General features: G+C 42.1%; 1 protein-coding gene across 16 annotated transcripts in view; it reads right to left on the reverse strand.

The window, feature by feature from the left end:
* caska (calcium/calmodulin-dependent serine protein kinase a) overlaps positions 1 to 21,508 on the reverse strand; it is a 162,495-nt gene that overhangs the window by 74,440 nt on the left and 66,547 nt on the right. For all 16 annotated transcript variants that reach the window (XM_085250311.1, XM_085250309.1, XM_085250303.1 and 13 more), the window contains exons 3-5: positions 14,376 to 14,481; positions 9,707 to 9,784; positions 9,468 to 9,540 (exon numbers count right to left, since the gene is read on the reverse strand). In XM_085250311.1, the coding sequence (XP_085106437.1) occupies positions 9,468 to 9,540; positions 9,707 to 9,784; positions 14,376 to 14,481 (257 nt within the window). The remainder of the gene's footprint in view (positions 1 to 9,467; positions 9,541 to 9,706; positions 9,785 to 14,375; positions 14,482 to 21,508) is intronic.

Raw genomic sequence — 21,508 nt, forward strand, 5'->3', positions numbered from 1 at the left:
AGATGACTGCGCAAGACATTCAGCTAAAAATTGAGGAAGATCTGGGAGTTTCACTGAGCCTCTCCAGTGTACGCCACGCTCGACGACTCCTTGGGAGAAAAACTCCCTTCTCCCAAATGACGGAAGAGATCAACAATGACCCAAGATTACAACGAGTTCTCCAGAGGATCGAGTCTGGGGAGATTTGGGATGATAGCACAGAAGTTCCACAGCAAGACGATCGACCACAGCCGGGACGTGTCATCAAACTTCACATCTGGGGGATGATTTCACAGCATGATGCATGTCCTAAAACCATCTTACATGAAATCCTGGACAAACGCCGCTCTCAGAAACCCAACCAAGTTGCTGCTGCACGGCTGGGCCTTGACGAGGGCTTCTTTGAGGAGATGGATCTAAACCCCACTGCTGCTGCAGAGCCGTCAGCTTTAAAGCACATCAAGCTTGTTGTAATTGCAGTTGCGAAGGACAACTGAGAGCAGAGTGGAAAATTAGTTTCCACCAATTCCTATTTAGATGTACAATGTTCCCCTTCTATATACAGTGTGATATTGTTTTTGTTTTACTGTTGTGTAATGAAACTAAATCTGAAATCGACTGAAATTTAAAACATTGTGCAGGACACTGAACTTAAAATTGAAGAAGATTTCACCGAGTCTGTCCAGCACACATCATGCTGCCGTCTACTTGGCAGGAAGACCCCCGTCTCCGAATTGGTGGAAGAGATCAGCAAGGTTACAACAAGACGCGCGACCATATCTGGGGGATGATTTTACAACACGATGCACGTCCTGAAGCAATCTCAAAGTTATCCTGTACAACTGCTGTCTTCCTAAATCTGTGAAAAAATGTTGGTGCTGCACAGCTGGGCTTGAATGATGGCTCCTTTTTGCTGCAGAGTAATCAACTCTAAAGCACATTAAGTCTGTTGTAATTGCAGTTGTGAAGGGCAACTGAGGGGAGAGGAAATTAATTTTCCATTAATGTTCCCCCTCTATATGTATAGTGTGATATTGTGCTAGCTTTAGTATTGTGTAATCAAAGTATTTCAAAATCTGAAATGTTTTGAATGTTTTGAATCCGTTTTGAAATCTGACAAATAAAACTTTACAAAGACAAACAGATTTTTGCTTTGTCTGTTCCACAATAATGACTTGACTAGTTTAGTCCACGGGTTTTGCTCTTTCAATCCAGGGATTAATAATCTGGCTAATTTTAGATTCAAATATTAACAGATGTTCCATTTAAAACAGCGATGACTAAATATAGTTTTAGTGCAGGGGAACTAGCTGACAACCTGGCAACAGCTGCCTAAAGCAAAGTGAAGCTGACATTAGGAATTACCCAACAGAACGCCACGTGAAACGCCACACATCATCACAGCAGTGCTCATTTTAAGCTCTCGTAGTAGAGGATGTTTATTTTTATGTCTATTATGTAATGCAGCAACACGACTGGAGAAAATTGACTTTTTCATGTATAGGTGAACATTTTCTGGTTGTCTATACAAATACCAGCATTTAACCCAACAAGTGACTATTTAGGAAGCATGTAAACCAGGTTTTGTTCAGAGCTACAGTTCACAGGCTTCCCATTAAATGCATTAAATTGTGATCAGAATTACTGTTTGGAGTAGCAGCTGTGAGGCTGTTCTCACTGAAAGCATGTCTGCTCAAATTTGTGTATCAGAGGCAGATTTCTAGAGAACTAAACTCATTAGTCACATGAAAGTAAAGATAATTAATGCAATTAAATAACATTACGTGCGTGTATTTTTAGTTTTTTGTTGTTGTTTTTTTAGCTCGGAGGCACTGGTGACAACAACTGCATCAATTCATTAAAAAAAGAAAAAACAATCTGTCAAACTTGAGAAAAAGCTCCAGTCTGACCTCATCACAGTCGAAGGCAAAAACGAGACATTACAGCTGGGAAATTTGAATCTTAAAGGGGCTGTAACTCAGTCATCAACCATCCCATAGTTACTGCATCACATAACAAACTAGTTATTTGTAATTCATGTGTCACATTTAAAAGTCAACTACAACTCAGTAAAATCACCAAGTTTATTGATCACTAGTAACTGCAGTTAATTTGTTTCTGTGTTGATAACTTGATCATAGCAAGTCTGTGCTGATGCAGCTGATTACAAGTCAACATCCTGCAGTTAAATAGATGGAGCCATTTTAGAGTGATGAGCTAGACTTGTCTATTTTAATCAGATGTCTGTGGTGGCTGCGACCTCCTCGTGTTGGTTTTGAGACATACAGTTTTGTTATTCACACATTAATACCAAAACAAACTATGAGACAAAAAAGTGGTAAATCCTGACAAATGACAAGCTGGAGGTAACATTTAACACTCTTAAATAAAAATAAAGGACCAATGTGATCAATGACTTTTATCTGACTGGTTAGTATTGACGTGGATTTGATTGTTAAGCTTTATTTGTAAACTGTTAAGCTACAGCAGCATGCATGCATGTTTAATATATACCTGAACTCTCAACTTATCTTTCAGTTCCAGGAAATTCTCCGCCTTTACTGTGAGACATTTTACATGAGACTACAAATAGGTGAAACAACAAGCAGGAGGAAGTGAGTTCCATTTGTTGTTTCAGTTTGAGCGGTCTGGGTCACTGTGTTACATTTAAACAGCGTTATACAGATATACACATTATACAAGGCCAAAAAACAACAAGCCTTGAATTTAAATGCGTCCGCAGACAAACATGCTGCTCACCAGCACAGTGTCGGTAACACCTACTCTGTACTCTCCATACGAGAAAACTTGTTGACACAGAGGCTGCGATACACATACCAACATGGTATTTAACCAAGTTTTTACCACAGAAATGAAGTGCAGTAATTAAAACTTTTTAAGATGCTGCACATCAGATGGAAAATTATCAACAACAACAACGACAAAAGTGAAATTAAAAGCTAACTCTGACATCTGAAACATCATGGCAGGATCTGAGCAACCATTTTTATGCTCCTCAGATTAAATGCTCAATGATGTCGATGAGTAATAATGTAAATATAAAATGAAAAGGACTTTGACAGGATTTTGGATAATAATGGGGTTCATTGAACTCCAGAAATAAAACAGTCAGTAGAATATATAACTACTCTGTCACAAATACAACCAGATCACAGAGAAGGACGTAAAAGTAGTAGGGGGGTAGTTGTAGCTCAACTGGAAGGTTGGTGGTTTGATTCCATGCCAAATATGCTAACCCCAAGTTGCTCTCCTATGCACTGGATGGGTGTGGATGTTAGACAGAAAGTACTATGTACTTATGTTGGTGTGAATGGCTGAATAAGGGATATTGTATAAAGTGCTCAGGTAGAGTAGTAGTAGTAGTAGTAACCACTCTATTTAGCATTATAAAATACAGTTTTTAGGCAATGATTTCACTCTGTTCTAAATTGCTGAAATGTGTGGACAGTTTATAAAAAAGGCTGTAATTCAGTGAATGGCACTGAAACACATACTATCACTGCAAACAGGCAGCTTTATCATCTCGTTATGCCCTTCCAAACTCACAGGCTGGTATCGCTCACATCAAGACAATAAGACTAAGCCGGTGATTCAGCAGGGATCCATGTAGGGGCGCCGCAGAGTGAAGACAGAGATATGACTATATAGACTATGATGACTAATACCAAGGCACAATGCTGAAGAGAGAGATAGTAATACAACAGCTGGGAGCTGACTGTGACAAAATATGCATATGGGCCTTGTCCAACTCAGTAAAGTACTTATATTAAAGTGTTCTAATTAAGCTCTGTGAATATCTCGTAAAAGCATTAACCTCACTAACTGCAGAGGGGATTTTAGTGCTTTTACACTAAAGAAAAATGTGAAGCAGGGTATGTGAATGCAAAACAGTTTTTCTTTTCTTTTTTCCCTAAGCTAGCTCTACTTGTCATAAAAGCTGGCTGACACAATAGCTACTTACTGCTTGCAGCACACACAAATACCAAAGACTGACGTGCAATCAAACAACTGACACACTGACGCAAGCGATTACATTGACCTTTTCACACAGGCACGCACATAATCAAATAGCTGCAGACGGTGTTAGAGAGATACTGACGGGAAACGTAAGAGAAGGTATTACATATCAATCGCACGGCATATCACGACATCTAGATTTACCACTGCACTGCACAAACTATAGAGGAGCTGCCAGTCCACTGTTTACTGCCATGTATCACACAGCAGGCTGGAGCCAGAGCTTCGTTAGGAACACTCAGCACTACGAGTTGCTTCACTTTGTATACATGACATCTGATTAAAGCGTTTTATATCCCACACCAAGTCTGACTGTGATCCCGGTGGAGGAGCCTTGATGCTGATTTGTCCTCATCTAGCAGCGTGATGACATCTAAAGTACATGATCAGTTTCCCTTACTGTAGTCACAGTATAGTCACAGTTGTGTCATTACTTGTGCTACAAGGTTCCTCAGTTATCTGCACAATAAGAGAGAGAGAGAAAAAAAATCATGCATGCCTTTTCCTCGCTGTGCACATGTAACGTAGTCAGCTGATTTCAGTTTGTGTTCAGGGAGGAGGAAAATAGTGAAGCAATGAAAAACTGAGAATGCGACAGTAAGTGCAGACTATGTCCAGGCCAGAAACAACTGCTGATAATACATCAGCCTGTTGCAAGCAACTGCACAGACAGCTAACGCAAAGCTAGCAGTAAACAACCCAGAGTGATGTTAAAAGTATGACCCCCACGGCCAGCAGTAAGAGCCTCTTTACGATAGGGAGTGTGTCAGAGAGTGCAGCCAAAGGGGCATACTGGTCACTGCATGTCGGGACATGTTACAGAATAACTCAACCCTCATGTAACTAATTGAAACAGTAATAGCATTAGCTTTCTCTGCTTAAGCACATTAAGAGTCACTGAATCAGTGTGACACTGGTCCAACCACACCCACTAGCAACTCTATTGTTTCTCATTTCCACACAACGACAGGGAACTGAGAGAGTACAGAAGACCACTTTAGATGCAAAAGGCATCATAAGCAGAATGATACACTGATCTACTTTCGATCACACATTCCTCACTCATTCATCACTCATGTCAGACCAGTTCTACATAGTCTGACGTGAGCGAAAAAAGCAGCAGCACAAATGATCCACAGAGTTTCCCTTCATAGCTTGTTATGTCAGCTTTAGCCGCAGTGTTTCGAGAGAAGCCCTGCTGACATTCTTTTCCATTACAGCCTCACGCAGAAGAGCTGTACTGCTGTGGACCTGCTTGGTACCAGAGCCAACAACAGCCAACCAATCTCCTCCCCTCTGTGTCTTCTGCAGTGAAAAACATGTCCATTTGTTACTCAAATTCTTTCAACCCTAAATATGTACTCAAGGACTACGGTTTTTCAAACATTAGTTCTAACTGAACTTTAATTTTTTCGATTTAAAACATATTGGAAACTGTGTCAAGTGACTGGCTAATACAAATCAAACCTTTACTCCTGTTGTTGCTTCATATTTAACAGCTCTACACTGTTGAACTGCCCCAATGATTCGAATGTGGGGGGGGAATAATAGTGGAAGTGCACTGTGGTAAACTGGTGCAACCCCATCCCCAAAAAACTGGGATGCTTTGGAAAATATAACAACCCAAAATGTACTTGAAAGCAATACAAGGACAACGTATCAAACGTTTAAAACGTGAAAAATGTTTCCTTATTTCCAATTTGATACCAGCATTCACTGGGAGAGGGGTACGACTGCTTGTGCACTACTGATAAAACAAATAGTGGAAAATCTCACAATCGGTTCATCAACGCAAACAAACAAAAAAAAAACTTGAGGATTTCATCATCTCCGGTATATAACATCAATGAAATATTAAGAAAACCCAAACTCTGTAATGAAGGCTGTGAAACACTTGATCGACTGTGGCCTATAGCATTGACCGAAAACAATTCCAACCTTAAAATTACACCATGTGCTCAAAAACTCACCGTCATTGAACGTCACTTAATGCATCCATGACTGCAAGGTAAAAGTAGACTGGATAAATCAGAGCCAGAAACACATCTTCTGTGGGCCTGAGTTTATTTAAGATAACTAAGCAAAGTGAAAAACTGTCCGTGACGATAACCAATACATTTTTTTTTTAAAGATTCCTTTTAGAAATCATAGCTGTTCTCTGTGGGCTTACACCAGCATCTGCGAATGTACCAGGGGAAGGTGAATTTACTTCTGAATGGTATACGTAGGTTTTGCAGACCTATATGTTCCCACCCAAACACCTTTCAGGCGAGACATTAATTATTTTAGCCAGACAATGCCAAACCACATTCTGCATGAACCCCAACAACATGGCTCTGTCATAGAAGAGATTCTAAAGTGGCCGCCTGCACATTCAGATCCATTTAAATTTTGGTGCATTACGAAATGAAAAACCTGAAAAAGGAGAACTTGTGTCATTAAGCTTCTGAACTCCTTTACTGAGCAAAAATGGACAAACATTTAAGTCAATTCCATTTTATTAATATAGCGCCAAATCACATCAAGCGTCACCTCAAGGCCCTTTACATTGTAAGGTAAAGACCCTACAATAATATATAATAACAGAGAAAACCCCAACAATTATATGATCGCTTATGAGCAAACGTTTGGTGACAGTGGGGAAGAAAAACCCTTTTTTTTTTTAACAGGAAGAAATCTCCAGCAGGACCAGGTCAGGAGTGGCCATCTGCCGCAACTGGTTGGAGAGAACAAAGGAAGACAGGATAAAGCGTGTCTCTTAGCTTTCAAAACTCGAGCAAATGGCTCGTCCGGTCTGAAATGGTTACAGAGCTTGTTGATAGGTAGTAGGAAACAAGCAGCTAGCCAAACGCTGTCAAAACAGCATACTTAACCAGAATGCCAATAATGCTGCGGCTGACCCAGATTATGACCCACCACGACTTACAGGTTAATGAACTGTGTGAAGTAGGGCTGGGCGATATATCGAGTTTTTTAAAAATATCGATATATTTTCATACGAGATATAAAATGTGACAATATCGTTTATATCGATATAGTCTATGTTACGTTATGATTATACTTGTGGAGCCGCAGGTTTGCCTCTTTCGTCCACTTTTGTCTCTACGCAACGTTACTCGGCCTCGCCTCTCCTTCACTGAACACAACTCCGCCTCCCCCATAGCTTCACCTGCAGGCAATGACAAGATGAAAGCGGAAAATCTCCATTAGCGAGTTACCGTGCGTGGGGCTGGACGGCGTCAACGTGTTAGCGAGCTAACCGCGCTAACGACATGCAGCCCGGAGGTGCTGCACGGCCTAAAATCCTTTCATTTTCTCAAAAATCGACAGTGCGCCTTATGTATGAATTCTGGTTGTGCTTACTGACCGCGAACCGATTTTATGTGGTACACAGCGCTCAGCAATCTGTCAAAAAATTTTTTAATATGACTTTGCTAAGCTACGGAGCTGCACCGCTTGATGGATTGTCGGAGGATTACAGCTACCGGGGAGGAGCCTCGCGGAGTGATACGTACTGTGTGTGTATAAGGACCACAAATGGCACCTGTTCAGAGACGTGGTGCAGCTGTGAAATCTGTCTCTTTGTTATTATGCTCAGCGTCTATTAGTTTACATTTTCACTGCACAATTGTGAGCTTTTTGTTATGCACAAAAACAACATTTTCTTTTATTTATGGACCATGATTATTTAATAAATGCTGATAATTTATTTTTGAGTAATTTCTTCATGTACATCTATGCTGTATATAAATAAAAGTGCCCGTGTGACATCTGGGACACAGTGTGACTAAGAACTCTCTTTTTGTTCTTAACTTATGGCTTTAAAAAAAAAAAAATCGAGATATATATCTTATATCGCCATCCAGCTAAAAAATATCGAGATATGAATTTTGGGTCATATCGCCCAGCCCTAGTGTGAAGTACAAAAAAGAATGCGAAACTTTGCTTGTCATTGTGAAAATGAAAGTGTATTGAGAAGTTGACATGGGTGACAAACAGTCAAATCCAGGACGAAACTAATGTCATTCACCACCAGTCGAAAGTGTTTTCACTCAGAAGTATAAAAACTACGTGGTGAGTAGTAAATACGGTCACCAAAAGGTTGAATATATGTGAACGTACAAAAAGAGCCAGTAAAACAACAAATGTGACCTTAAGCAAAAATTGGGTGAAGACCCACCATGTAGTTACTGTGTATGTGTTTCACGTACACAACCTGACCAACACTGTAGGAGGATTAAGGTTGGGCGATATTTAAAAATTTTCCAACCGGCATTTGTCAGTCCAGTAAATGACGACAGGCGATATAAACTGATTTGCACATTTAGAATTTATACGTTTTGTTTGGAGGGAATATTTTACCTTCTTTTTTCTTTGTTTCAGTATTAATATAGCTACTTTTTGGATTATTCATTTATTTATTTGAGATGCGCACAAAAGACTTAACTTTACGTCAGAGATTTTTTTTTATTTTATGTTTGCTGGAAGAGACATTTTGATTTTTACCTTTTTGTTTAATTTTGTATTTGTTGTTTGGTCGAGTGTGTGAGACAGATAAACACTGAAACGGCCTGTGAAAAAGAAGCCAGTTACTCTTTGTTTCCCTCGCCACCATTGTGGGTTTTTTAAATTTAAATAAAATGTTTTAAAGCAGCGCTATTATTTTTTCCGTTGACTGCTTCTCTTAGCTTCAACCAACATTATTAGCAAACTTACTTATGGGCAAAAAAAATAAATCGGTCACACGTTTAACAGTTGATGTTGCACCATTCCCATTTATAGAAAATGTTTGCTTTTGCCTCCGCGCTGCAAGGATTCAATAAACTTGGGGAGGTCAAGAATTTTGTCAACTGTACAACCACCCAACCTACCCAATTGTTTTGCGTGGCCAACAATCCAAAAAGTATTTAGCGGGGCAATCGTGGCTCAAGAGTTGGCAGTTCGTCTTGTAATCGGAAGGTTGCCGGTTCGGTCGTTGTGTCCTTGGGCAAGAAACTTCACCCGTTCACTTCACTTGTTGTTTACTGGTGGTGTTCAGAGGGCCCAGTGGCGCCAGTGTCTGGCAACCTCGCCTCTGTCAGTGCGCCCCAGGCAGCTGTGGCTACAATGTAGCTGCCATCACCAGTATGTGAATGGGTGGATGACTGAATGTAGTGTAAAGTGCTTCGGGGTCCATAGGGACTAAGTAAAGCACTATACAAATACAGGCCATTTAAGCTGGATTGGAAATTTAAGACAAGCCAATCCAGAGCCACAACAATTCTAATTTAGCAAACAGCAAAACTGGACAAAACTAGATAAAAGTCTAATCACTTAGTATGCATCACCAAAATGCAGGAAAATGTAATAACATAAACTGCATTTAAACACACGTGACAACAGAAACAACTGAACTTTCAAATGTGGGCTGCTGCACTTCGTAGTTGGACACCTAAGCAGATGAAAAATACCTTGACATCTCGGTGGATGACATTGTTGTCGTGGCAGTAGCGTAGCGCCTCGAGGATCTGTCTCATGTAGTGACTAAGCGGGGGGGGGGGGGGGGGGGGGGGGGGGAGAAAGTGCAAGGTCATTGTTACATCAGAGTTATGTGTTTGTGTAAATCATGGTTGCAAATATTGATTCAAATAATTTTAAAAAAGCATCAGGAAGCCTTTCAGGGAAGTAAATCAAAGCCATAAAATCTCACCTGGCCACGGCTTCACTGTAGACAAAGCCAGCGTCTGCCCTCTTCACGATCTCAAAACACAGGTCCGCTCCATCCATACTAACACACACAGAAATTAGAAAGAGACTCACGGTGAGAGAGGGTCAGACTAGCATGAAGGTCAGGCCACAAATACAAGTAAGAAGGAAAGGCTATTCTTATTAAAACTTCAAGTGCTGCGCTTCTTTGTGATTGGCTGTGAAGGTGAAATGGGAGAAACAGGTCAGTAGCAGTAATTGTGTTTAGCGTCTGCGAGTTGAGGTAGGCACAGCTGGACCAGCTCGCCTACATGTAGCACAAAAAAAGCTGCTATGATGCTGGTAATATTTCTGTAAGCCTCTGCTATGCTTCAGCATTCTCTTCTGAAACTATTAAGAGTTAGGAAGTAGAAAAGTGTATTTCATAGCACCATTATTGGGGGAGGAGATAGCTCAGTAGGAAGATCAGGGGTTCAAATCCTGAGGTACCCCTGAGCAAGGTACCGTCCCTATACTCTGCTTCACTGAGTGAATGGGTTAAATGCAGAGAGTAATTTCCTACAGGGGATTAATAAAATATACAAAAACATTTTACCTAAACCTTATTTGAAACCCTGAGGGAATATTTAAATACAGTAAAAGACCCATAAAATATTACTATAAACAGATAAATACGGAGATAAATGAAGCCGATCTTATCTCATGAAAAAAGGTTAGCTCAGCAGGTCAGAGTACCCCACCAAGAACATCAAAGCAAGTACAGACAGTATATAAAAGATAATATGTAGTCAGCTATACAATCGGACCTGTGATCTCGGTGAAGACTTTCCTGATTTGTTTATGGTCTCATTCACCAGTTTTAAATCGTATCTATCACTCGATGTCCTATTTAAACTAAAACGAAAGTGAAGCAGGTCGTGATTTGTCGCCTGGCTACTTTTTGACTGACAGGTTGCAAACGTATGAGCATGCTGTGAGTTTCTCAGTCAGACACATCGTACACTTAGTACATCTGATTCATATAAACTTTAAACTTGACGGTTTAAAATGACCGTTGAATGATGCTGTGGTGGCTATGTCCATCTTTTGAATACAGTCTACGTTTTTGCTGTATTTTCACCTACTTTTTCCTGTGTAGAACGTCTTCTGTTTGTAGTACTCGACTTTTCTGAATGTTTGTAAGTGTTTATCCAAATATTAGAATTCTACTTGATGTCAGGGATTTTTGTAACATTGAACAAGACATACTTCTTTAATTAATGAATAAATAAAAATTAAATAATATAATATAAAGAGGCTCCACTGCAAATATTCACAAACCGCTTTGTAATAAATAACTCAATTGTATTTTCAGGAGCCTCTGGATTGAATCTCCTGTCCCAATAAGGGATTTCAGCTCCACCTAAGCCATGTTGAGCTGCCCTATCAGTTAAACCCATAGCCATATAGACTAAGAATTCAAGGCGTGTCATGGATTCCATGTTAGTGAGTGCTACGCTCCACAAGTGACTTAAATTTCATCTTCAAATGGTAAGCACGAGGCTCTGAGGAGACTTTGTGCCTGCCAGTTTTCTTTTCTTTGTCTTCTCCATGGAGAGACTGCACTAGAAAGTATAAGAGGAATGACGAGCAGTCTGTCCATGTCTGCATCAGCAGACAGTCTCTGGTGACTGTACCTAATGAGCAAATTCTATGCAATCAGTGTTGGGCCTCAGGTAGTTTGGATCAGTGACTGGATGATGACGTTGATAAGCTTCAAGCAACAATAAGAAAATAAGAAAACTTATGATTGTCAAATACTTAGGAAAAACAACAACTTGCTAGACGTATAATTGAAGGATATAGAGCATTACTGGTGGCGTGGTGTAGCAGAAATACTTCTAAATGTAAAAACTACCAGAGAGATGGTGATCAGCTGTCCCACAACAGCCTGCGTCTATCCTGGGACAGCACATCAACACACTGTACTGGAAGACTAACACAGAGACTGTACAGAAGAAGGCGACGAGCCATCTCGATTTCCTAAAGAAGTCAAGATTCTTGAAAATGTTAGAGATTTTCCATCAAACTGCTGCGTACACTTTGCTGTAGTCTGCTGAGTCTGCATCAGAGCAGAGATGTAGAGGAGGACACTGAACAAACTGATATCCATCACGGATAGTCCTGACAGCCTTCTACACCACTCAGTGGACAGTCAGCACGTTCTCTAACAAACTGATTCAAGGCTTCTGAATATCTTTCATATCTCATTGAACAACTCTAACAAATATCAAACAAGAACTTCCACCAATGCAGCTCACACTCTGAACAGTATTTACTTTTAGAAAAACGTTTGTGAGTAGGTAATGAATAATAGGTAAAGATTTGTAAATGACTGGATGCCAATAACTAATAACTTATTATTATTATTTAATATTACACTAAATTATGTTTCTAACTAACTAGGAAAAAACACTATGTTTAAAGACAAACTTTATACAGTATATTCTATAAGTCAACACCACACTTGCAAGAATCATAGTTTTTATAATATTTTTTTGACCATTTTTAACCAATAAATCATGAAGCTGACCTTGAAGATCTCAGTGGATGTAATGCACACACAAATAGATTGTTAACATGAGCCCACTCTACACACCTACAAAGTTTGATCAGAATTCATTCAAACATTTTTAAGCTCTCATGTTTACAGACATAATAACAAATACTACCAAAAACATTCAGTCATGTCGAGCAGCCTAACAGTGAATACGTCCTTGGAGGAGGTAATGACTCTTACACGGGTGTGTGTAGTGAATTTTTATTCTGTTTCTGCTTAGTTAACTGTGAAATACATTAATATTTTTACTCTGATTTTACTGCCTTGTATTTATTTAGAGTTTAGATTAGATTTAGTTCCTGGTTTGGCCACACTGCATTCTAATTTATTGAGCTACATACTGGTCAGCATATTTAAGCTATTTGTTATACTTTTTTTTTTAATCTGCTATAACCAAATTTGTGAACGGGGAAATTATTTCCAATAATTGAAACGATTTCCCAAAATCTGGTATAAATAAATTGCATCTTAGATTTTCCCATTGAACAAGAGGTTAGATCACATGCTCTGACATCACAAGACTAGACTTGTTCTGCAGCTTATGCATAGAGAAAACAGGCAAAACTCCATATTGGTGCACATTCATTCTCTTGAATGAATTTGGATGGGAATGAGTGAAATGAAGGATTTTTGCTGACTGTCACATAAAATCGGTTAATTTTATAGTCTACACGCTAAAGCGAGGTTCAGTTTTGTAAATCATAAGCAATCATGTTCTTTTCACAGTGATGATAGCATTTGCATGGAGCTCCCCACTATGATCCAAGTGTTCAGGAGGAGGAGCTGTTGCTGTAATGGTGATGCATTCATGAAAGCCCTCTGGAGGGATTCACAATAACAGCACGGCTCTAAAAACGACCGCTCCTCAACCGAGCTGAAACAAGGCTCCGGCCACAGCGTCTCAATGCACAGGAAAGCGGTGCGCTCGCGATCATTAAGCTGCTGGGAGCAGACTTTAAGGCAATTAGGCCTTTGCGCACAGGCTCAGTCTTCCTTAGGTGGCTGTTTTAAAAAAAAACACACACATATACAGATGATGGAATGACAATCATCAAATGCACACAACTCGCACACAATTGCAGCCAGGCCATTTAGCCACAGCTGATCCCGTCTCTCATAATTGCTCTGTTCCCAATTACTGGAAGCCTATTCTTTATTGTCACTTAGTCTCTGTGCCAATTAAACAGGACTCTGATGTAGGACTTGGCTACAGCACATCCACATTTTTCTGCACTCCTATTACGCACCACGTTCACATTTTAGCCTCTGTGATTAGTGAGGAGTGAGACCTGAGAAAAAGAGCGGCACGAGGCCCTCCACATTTATCCACTGCATTTACTCCCATATCCATTCCCCTCTCCAAGGCCCGTAGCGCTCCGATATCTGCCTGTGGTCTCATGAGCGTGTCAGTGTGTGTGTGTGTGTGTGTGTGTGTGTGTGTGTGTGTGTGTGTGTGTGTGTGTGTGTGTGTGCAAATGAGCTCCAAAAACCATGAAAATCTCTTTAAATGGCGCTCGTCTGCATATCCTTGAAAGTTTTCTCCCGGTGCACCAAGCCATGTGATAGAACTACGCACGAAACCCGAGCGTTCGCCTGCTCAGCGATAACAGAATTAAATGATAAAGGAATTAGTTCTGGAAGAGGAGAAAGATGAAGATACGGAGCAGGCTGGGAGGAGCTCCAGGGGATGATGCAGCTCTTGGAAAAGCTGGAAGTAGCAGCAAGTGTGAAATCTTAATCTCATCTTTTTTTTCTCCCCCCTCCCCTCATATATATATAGACTGCACTCATCCTCTGCACACTGCCCCCCCACAAAAAACCCCTCATCTAACAAGCTTTTTCATATCAGCTTTGATTACATAAAACCACTGCAGGGTTCACTTTCTCTCCACGCCCTCCTCACACTGTCATCCTTCTGCTCTGTGTCCTCTTTCCTCTGTACCATCCCCACTACGCATTCTCTTACAGATGTGCCCCACTGTGACACCCGTCCCCCATTACCTATCTTCAGCCTACATATGTGTTGGTGTGAGGAATTTTGTGTGTGTTTGCTGAATCACAGCCTGGGACTTACAACTCAAACACCATGTAGAGCATCCCATCTGAGCTGTAGGTCTCCAGCAGCTCCACAATGTGGGGGTGCTTCAGCATGTGGCAGATACTGGCCTCCCTCTTCAGATCTGAAAACACAGAGAACAGACAGAGAGAGAGAGTTTGGAGATGAGCAGAAGTGGTGCAGTGTTGTATACAGAGTGTAACATTAGGCCAATACTTTTTGCAGCTGAAGACAACTGTGCATTTAGGACAGGGGTGTTCTTTTTATTTCACTAAAGGCCACACTGGGTTCAACTTGAGGGGGGAAATTAGACCCCCCGCATCAAGAGCAAGACACACAGTATTCAGCTTATTGATACCCTGTGATTCCTTTGAAAATTACACCACCTCGCGTGCAATTCCATCCAACCAGTCAGCTGCGTACCCTCAAGTAAAATCAAAGCATTTTGTAAATCAAGTCTCATATTGCCCTTTCACAGGCCTGAAAGTGACAACTCAGTAGGTGTTGGTTTTCATTAAAAAGTAAAAATGAAAAACTCTTTGATCACATATTTCACATGTAATATACAGCCTAACCTTCTGCCCTCAACAGGCTGCACAGAAACTTTCTGAAGCCTGTGTTTCCTGCCCACGACTCCAGATCTCTGCTGGTGTGCTGATTCTAACATCAAAAGCATGCAGCAAATGATGATCTTTAAAAACAGAGACCGTTGCGTATGGACACATGGATCTCTCTGTCAATGTGACTGATAGGAAACTTTTCTTTAAACACTTTACATATCTAAATATGTAAAGACAAAACAAAAGACCAACAATGATTGACTTTGCACATCCTACTGATGTGCAATGTACATTATCCTCACAATTACGTGTTTCAGGCGTGGGTGTTAGCTCCCGTGACAAGCCCGTTTCTGAATGTGCACAGCCTGCATTCTTGATGAAGTCAATTTTGTTGTGGGTGCCTGAGCTTGACTGAGGGCTCCATTATAACTGCCATGTGGGGCCTGGCGAACGGCACCATGTGACAAAGTTGACTGTAAACCAATTTATAACTGACGTCACATCCACAGTCACTGCCACCTCTCCTTTGATGACACATCAACACAGAAGACAGAATTCTCTGAAGCAGTCTTGGTGGTTACAAATTAAAAAAAATTAATACATTTTTTTAAAACTTTAAAATAAAATAAAAAATGGTTTGAAGGTGTTGTCTGAGTGGCGACACCTAGCCAGGATAAATGGGATGGCGTGTGTTAGATGTAAAAACTGTGTCAAATCAAACATGCAGATCCATCTTCTGTGTCGACTCATGGAAAATAAAGGAGTAGCTGTACTACCTAAGAAGTACCATTTAAGTAGAAGAGATTTTGCCCTCTGGCCACGCTAATTTAAGAAGAACCTAGTCTTAAAAAACGGGATATATTTTATTATTTTCTGTCACTTTTATAATACTAGAGTGGTGACTGTTCTCATTAAACATTTCCAAGTTTTAGGTGGCATCAGTGTAGTTACAACTGATGTGAGCAGCAGGTGGCTGCCCCTCCTCTATCGGTTCTGCCAATCAAAAGAGAGGTTTTCCTTTCCACTGTCACCAAGTACTTGCTCAGAGAAGTTGGAGTTGGATCCATGTTCCAGTTCAAAAAACTCCTTAGAAACTTCAAAAGGAAATACTCCGTTTGGTATAGGATTGTTGTCGGGACAGAACGCACAGGAGACGCCAGTCACCGTTAGCTCGCTCGGACATTTAGCTGCTCTGTTGTTATGTGGCTTAAAAGATTGATGATATGATCTCACTGAAGTGCACATGTGCATTCTCACATATGGCTCTATCTTGAACGCTGATAAAAGTGACAGCTGCAGCATATGTGTGAAGGTGCTATGGTGTCACCAGTTGATTGTTTTCTTCTGCCTGCTTTGGCTTCACCATGAAAAGTGAACACCATCTCATCTGGTTACTCCAGCACCTTGCTGGCATGCAGAGCAATGCCACTAGCAGCATTTTGAGAGAAATGTATAGGATGTGTTTTCCCCTTTGTTCTACGTTTCTTATCAGGGATGAGATGCCTTTTATGAACCACATATCTCTGTGACACGTATGGCTGTTTGTCTTACATTAATCTAGTAACTGAACCTTTCCCGTCTCTCTGCCTCAGCATTCGACGTGAGCTTGTCTACATCATGGTTTCAGAATCCCAGAGGAAGTTATGTAGCTTAACTTGTGTAAAATGCATAGAAAATGCATTGCTGCATTTGGCCTGAACTCCAGAAATTGGCAAATTGGTAAGTCTCTGCTCTCCTTTGGTTCAAGTGCAGTGCAGTTTGTATCTATCCCATTATTTTACATCCTCTTACTGCTGCTTGGCAATGAGCATCTACCACTTTAATTGGTTCCTAATGAAGAGGAGGGTTAATGGAGAGGGTTACTGAAGCTGAAAAGAACAATGCGGGCTGGCTGTTTAGAGATACCGCTGGGGAGAGATGACAGACAAAAGAAAATGCACACACAAAAAGAAGCCAACCAAAAAACAAGAAAACCCCCACAAACCCCCACAACCATACAAATCCCTCCTCCTCATGAGATTAAGAACAGCTAAAAAAAAAAAAAAAGACAACTGGATATTTGATGGAAGCTTTGACAAGAATGATGCGCACAGGGAGGAGAAAAAACAGCTCAGACAATCAATATTCTGTCACTGTGTCTGTTGCAAATGAAAATGGTTCTGTCATGTAGATGGGATGGAGCAAGGATGGAAGGTAGACATGAATCTGCAGCATATCGGCGGACAAAAGGGGACTTGCATGAAAATTAAACGACACAGTGGCTACTGAAAAGCATCTCACACACTCATTCTCCCTGCTTCATTTCCCTTCATCATCATTAGCCTGAAGATATTTTTTGGACCCCCCACCCCCCTCCCCAGTGCCATTCAAATCAGGCGCAGCTCCAAATCTGTGAGGCAAATATGAACAACCTTAGGCTTTTTCGCTAATGACCCCTTTTTCCTTCTGCCTAATCATGAATCTAAATGAGGCAATTAGTGAATAACAGCCTTAAAACACTGTGTCGTTGTATCCATCCTAAAAACTCTCATCAGCTAAGCTACCAAAATTGCATGGACATGAATTGCTCAGGTTCTGATGGCAAATTGAAAATAAATATCAACATCACTGTATAGTTGCCGTTAGTGAAAAAGCCCCACAAAGCCACTCACGCAGACACAGTGAGAGGCAAGAGAGGGAACATTTGCATTCATCAGGTGGGCAGTGTCGCTGGCTGCGTAATCATCTGCTAATAAGTTCGCTGTATCAGCTTAAAAGGTGACGTGACACGTCAGTGTTTTGTTCACCGCTTGTTTCTGCCATTGCAGGTTATGAAATTGGATTTGACACACAATGGGGATTTGCCTTGAGTATGAACATCTGAACATCTCTTTCTATCTCGCTCTCTCGTCCCTCCATTCAGTTTCCCGCTCCTTTGATCTATTCAGTCATGCTTGGCAGCTGCTCTGAGAGCTTCTGAAGGTTGAAGCCAACCAGAGAAATATACATGATGTACGTAACCCTTCTGCATGAGCACAGTCTCAATCAAGAGCACTTAACTGTATTAACTGTTAAGATCCATCTCTAACTGAAGCACAGCTAAGCTGAGCCTATATATAAACACTCGAGTATGTGGTATACGAGAGCTAAATATTCCCCCCAGTGAGATATTTCCCCAGCTGTGGCTGCTGGAGGTGATTTATGGACAGGAAGACTATATGGTGAAAAAGGCGAGGCTGAGTAGATGCTTCTGGTAAGATGTCATGAGCTAGCTCACAATCACCACACACCCACACACCCCAGCTATGACAAAAAGTTAGCGTATTGTTCCGTCATGTATCCAGTGACATTTAATTAAGCTCGGAGCTGAAGCCACAAGCCACTTGTGCTGCCGTGAGCCTGAGCACCAACATTAAGCCAACCCTTGGAGGACAGGCGCGACGCGTCAGCTAGCTCTAACATGATGCTAATGCCGCTAAAGCTGGGATAAGTGTTACCTTAAGGGCAATGCGGTCCGCCACTTTTAATGTCATCTGATGAACTGGGCTGCTCATGCCCGGCACTGTAACTCCTGCTGGAGATTGCAGAAGTTGCCTAATCAAATGAACAGCTGTTGTCACACCAGTTTTATCCAGCTCAAAGAAAAAAAAGTTAAAGGAAGAAACTTCTAATTCGTTAAGTTTGGCGTGCGTGCGTGCATATGCAAGGTGGAACAATGCCATCGATCCTAAACGATCCAAAGTGTAAACGTGAGGCAGGACAGAGTAAAAGACTTAATGACTTAAAATGTAAAAATAAAAACAAAAACCAAAAAACAGAGTGGAAAGATAAGACTACAGATAAGGTGTAGAAAATTGTAAAGGCAACAGGGTGGGCCTATGGAAACATACTGAAATTAAAATCAATGGCATATGAAACTCCTGAACCCATCTTAATTACTCTCCCAAGCTTCTTCCAGCGCCTCAGATAAATAGATACACTATTTCCCCAAACATGAACTCAGTGAAGTGGTAGGAAAATCAGTGGGGGCATTGTCCGAAGTTCTCCTTTCATGTAGCACACACTTAGCAGGCCACAAGAGCTAAAATGGTTCATGTGGACAGCTGTAAATAAAGTACTGTGTGGAAATGAAAAAGCAGTGGAGGGCATTCTATGCTGAGGTTGACTCTTATACCATAAACAGCAAACCCAGCTTAAAGCTACTCCACAACCTCCCAAACAATGCATCAGCTCCACTTCATTTCACACCATATTCTGACCTGCAAGTTTCATTGCTATCTATAGCAGCGGGTGTCACTTGCTGCAGTAGATGAACGTAGCTCACTCAGAAACCTCTGCATCAGCAGTAAATTTCCTCCCCCCCCCCCCGTAATCCAGGGGAACCTCTGAGCTCCTGCACTGATCTCACTGATACGATCATACGTGCACTGAGGTTTTCAACCTGTCCGTGCAGCAAGGCCAGCACGGACAGGTTACAAAAACATAGGTGCAGAAACAGCTGGGAAGGGGGGGGGGGGGGGCGTCTTGGGGATAGAAGCTCCTCTTGAGTCTCTCTGTCCTTGCCCGGATGATGCGGAACCTTCTACCGGATTGCAGAAGTTGGAACAGTTTGTTGCCAGGTTGGGACGGGTCCTTCAGTATCTGCGCTGCTGTAGTCCGGCATCTCCTGGTGTAGGTGTCCTGAAGCGGGGGGAGAGCAATTCTGCAGCAGCGTTCAGCTGTACAGATCACTCTCTGAAGAACTTTTTGGTCCTTCACACAGCTGTTCCCAAACCAGGATGTGATGTTCTGTGTGAGGATGCTCTTAACAGCGCCTGCATAGAAAATCTTGAGGATCTCTGGAGAGACCCTGCACTTCCTCAGTTGTCGTAGGTGGTCGGTAGGCGAACTGGAGCGGATCTGTGGTGTCTGGGATGGAGGAGGAGATGATGTTCTCTTTAGCAGCCTCTCGAACACCTTCATTAAATGGCCTGGTAAATGGCCTGTATTTATATAGCGCTTTACTAGTCCCTAAGGACCCCAAAGCGCTTTACATATCCAGTCATCCACCCATTCACACACACATTCACACACTGGTGATGGCAAGCTACATTGTAGCCACAGCCACCCTGGGGCGCACTGACAGAGGCGAGGCTGCCTGACACTGGCGCCACCGGGCCCTCTGACCACCACCAGTAGGCAACGGGTGAAGTGTCTTGCCCAAGGACACAACGACCGAGACTGTCCAAGCCGGGGCTCGAACCGGCAACCTTCCGATTACAAGGCGACCTCCCAACTCTTGAGCCACGATCGCCCTACTACCGAGGTCAGTGCAACTGGCCGGTAATCGTTCAGGGATGAGGGTTTGCTGTTCTTGGGCACAGGGATGACGGTGGATCTTTTGAAGCATGTGGGGACCACAGACTGCGGACTTCGCCAGGGACTCGTTGAAGATGGAAGTGAACACACTTGCTAGCTGGTCAGCACAGCAGCGCAGCAGACGGCTGGTGATGCCGTCTGGCCCCGCCACTTTCTTTGTGCTCACTCTCCTCAATGCCGCTCGGACGTCGTGCTCCGCGATGCTGATCACCGGTCTTTCGCTGATGACTGTGTGGATGCAGCACCTGGTCCATGAGGTGCAGCTACACCACAAACCACACCCAGTCACAACCACCAAAAGCATGGCTCGCACCAGCAGGTGGGTATAATGATTCCTGTTTACCATCTGTTTGAGGTTAGGCTTAACACTCTCCTGTTTGACAAAGCACATATCTAGGCCTGGATCTAGTGACTGATTTCTCTCTGTTACGCTCCAATACACCTATGCTGGTGGCTGACAGGGGCTTCCCATGATGCATTGTCAGTTGCTTCTTCGCTCACCTTTTCACTGTACATCAGACACCACTCTGCATTTAATCAATAGTTATTATTAATCTCTGGCTCTCTTCCACAGCATGTCTTTGTCCTGTCTTCCTCCCATTCCACCCAACCAGTCGCAGTAGATGGCCGCCCCTCCCTGAGCCTGAGTGTACTGGAAATTTGGAAAAACATCTGGAGTAATGTTTTTCCTACAGTCGGGAAATGCATCTTACTCCCACAGTTTTACATGTAGTGCCTGTGCGCACACAAACTGCTGCTAGCTGTGGACTGACTGACTTTTTTTTCCAAGTAAAAAAAGAAAAAGAAAGAGGAGGTGATAAACAGATGTGATCTTCAGTGACCCCTGTTCCTCCTGCTGGGAGTCAAAGTCTACATCGAAAAGAGGCTTTGCTATCACAACACACAGAGTAGTAGGTGTATGTGAGCATGTGTGCATCATTTGAGTCCCAACTGCGCATTTGCAGATACTCAGGACAAGAAGTCACGGCGATTTATTAAAAAAAGAAAGAAAAAAGGGGAAAGAAAATCAAAACACAAGCAGTGCTGAAGCTGTTATGATTGATAAGGAAGACAGGAGAGAAAGATTAGAGGGGGGGGGGGGGGGGGGTAGACAAGGAATCAGGGAGGTGGAAAAATGAAAGGAGGTGGAGGGAAGTGAGTAGCGATGGCACATGATGAATTTTGCTCATTCTCTAGCTTGCTTTTCTCTCTCCTCCCCTCAGAGGGCTGACCTATTCATCAGACAGACCTCCG

Source organism: Mchenga conophoros, linkage group LG16 (assembly GCF_057382185.1).
Source record: "Mchenga conophoros isolate Kocher_MC1m ecotype Shallow Benthic linkage group LG16, M_conophoros_male_GT1.1, whole genome shotgun sequence".
Taxonomy (NCBI): domain Eukaryota; kingdom Metazoa; phylum Chordata; class Actinopteri; order Cichliformes; family Cichlidae; genus Mchenga; species Mchenga conophoros.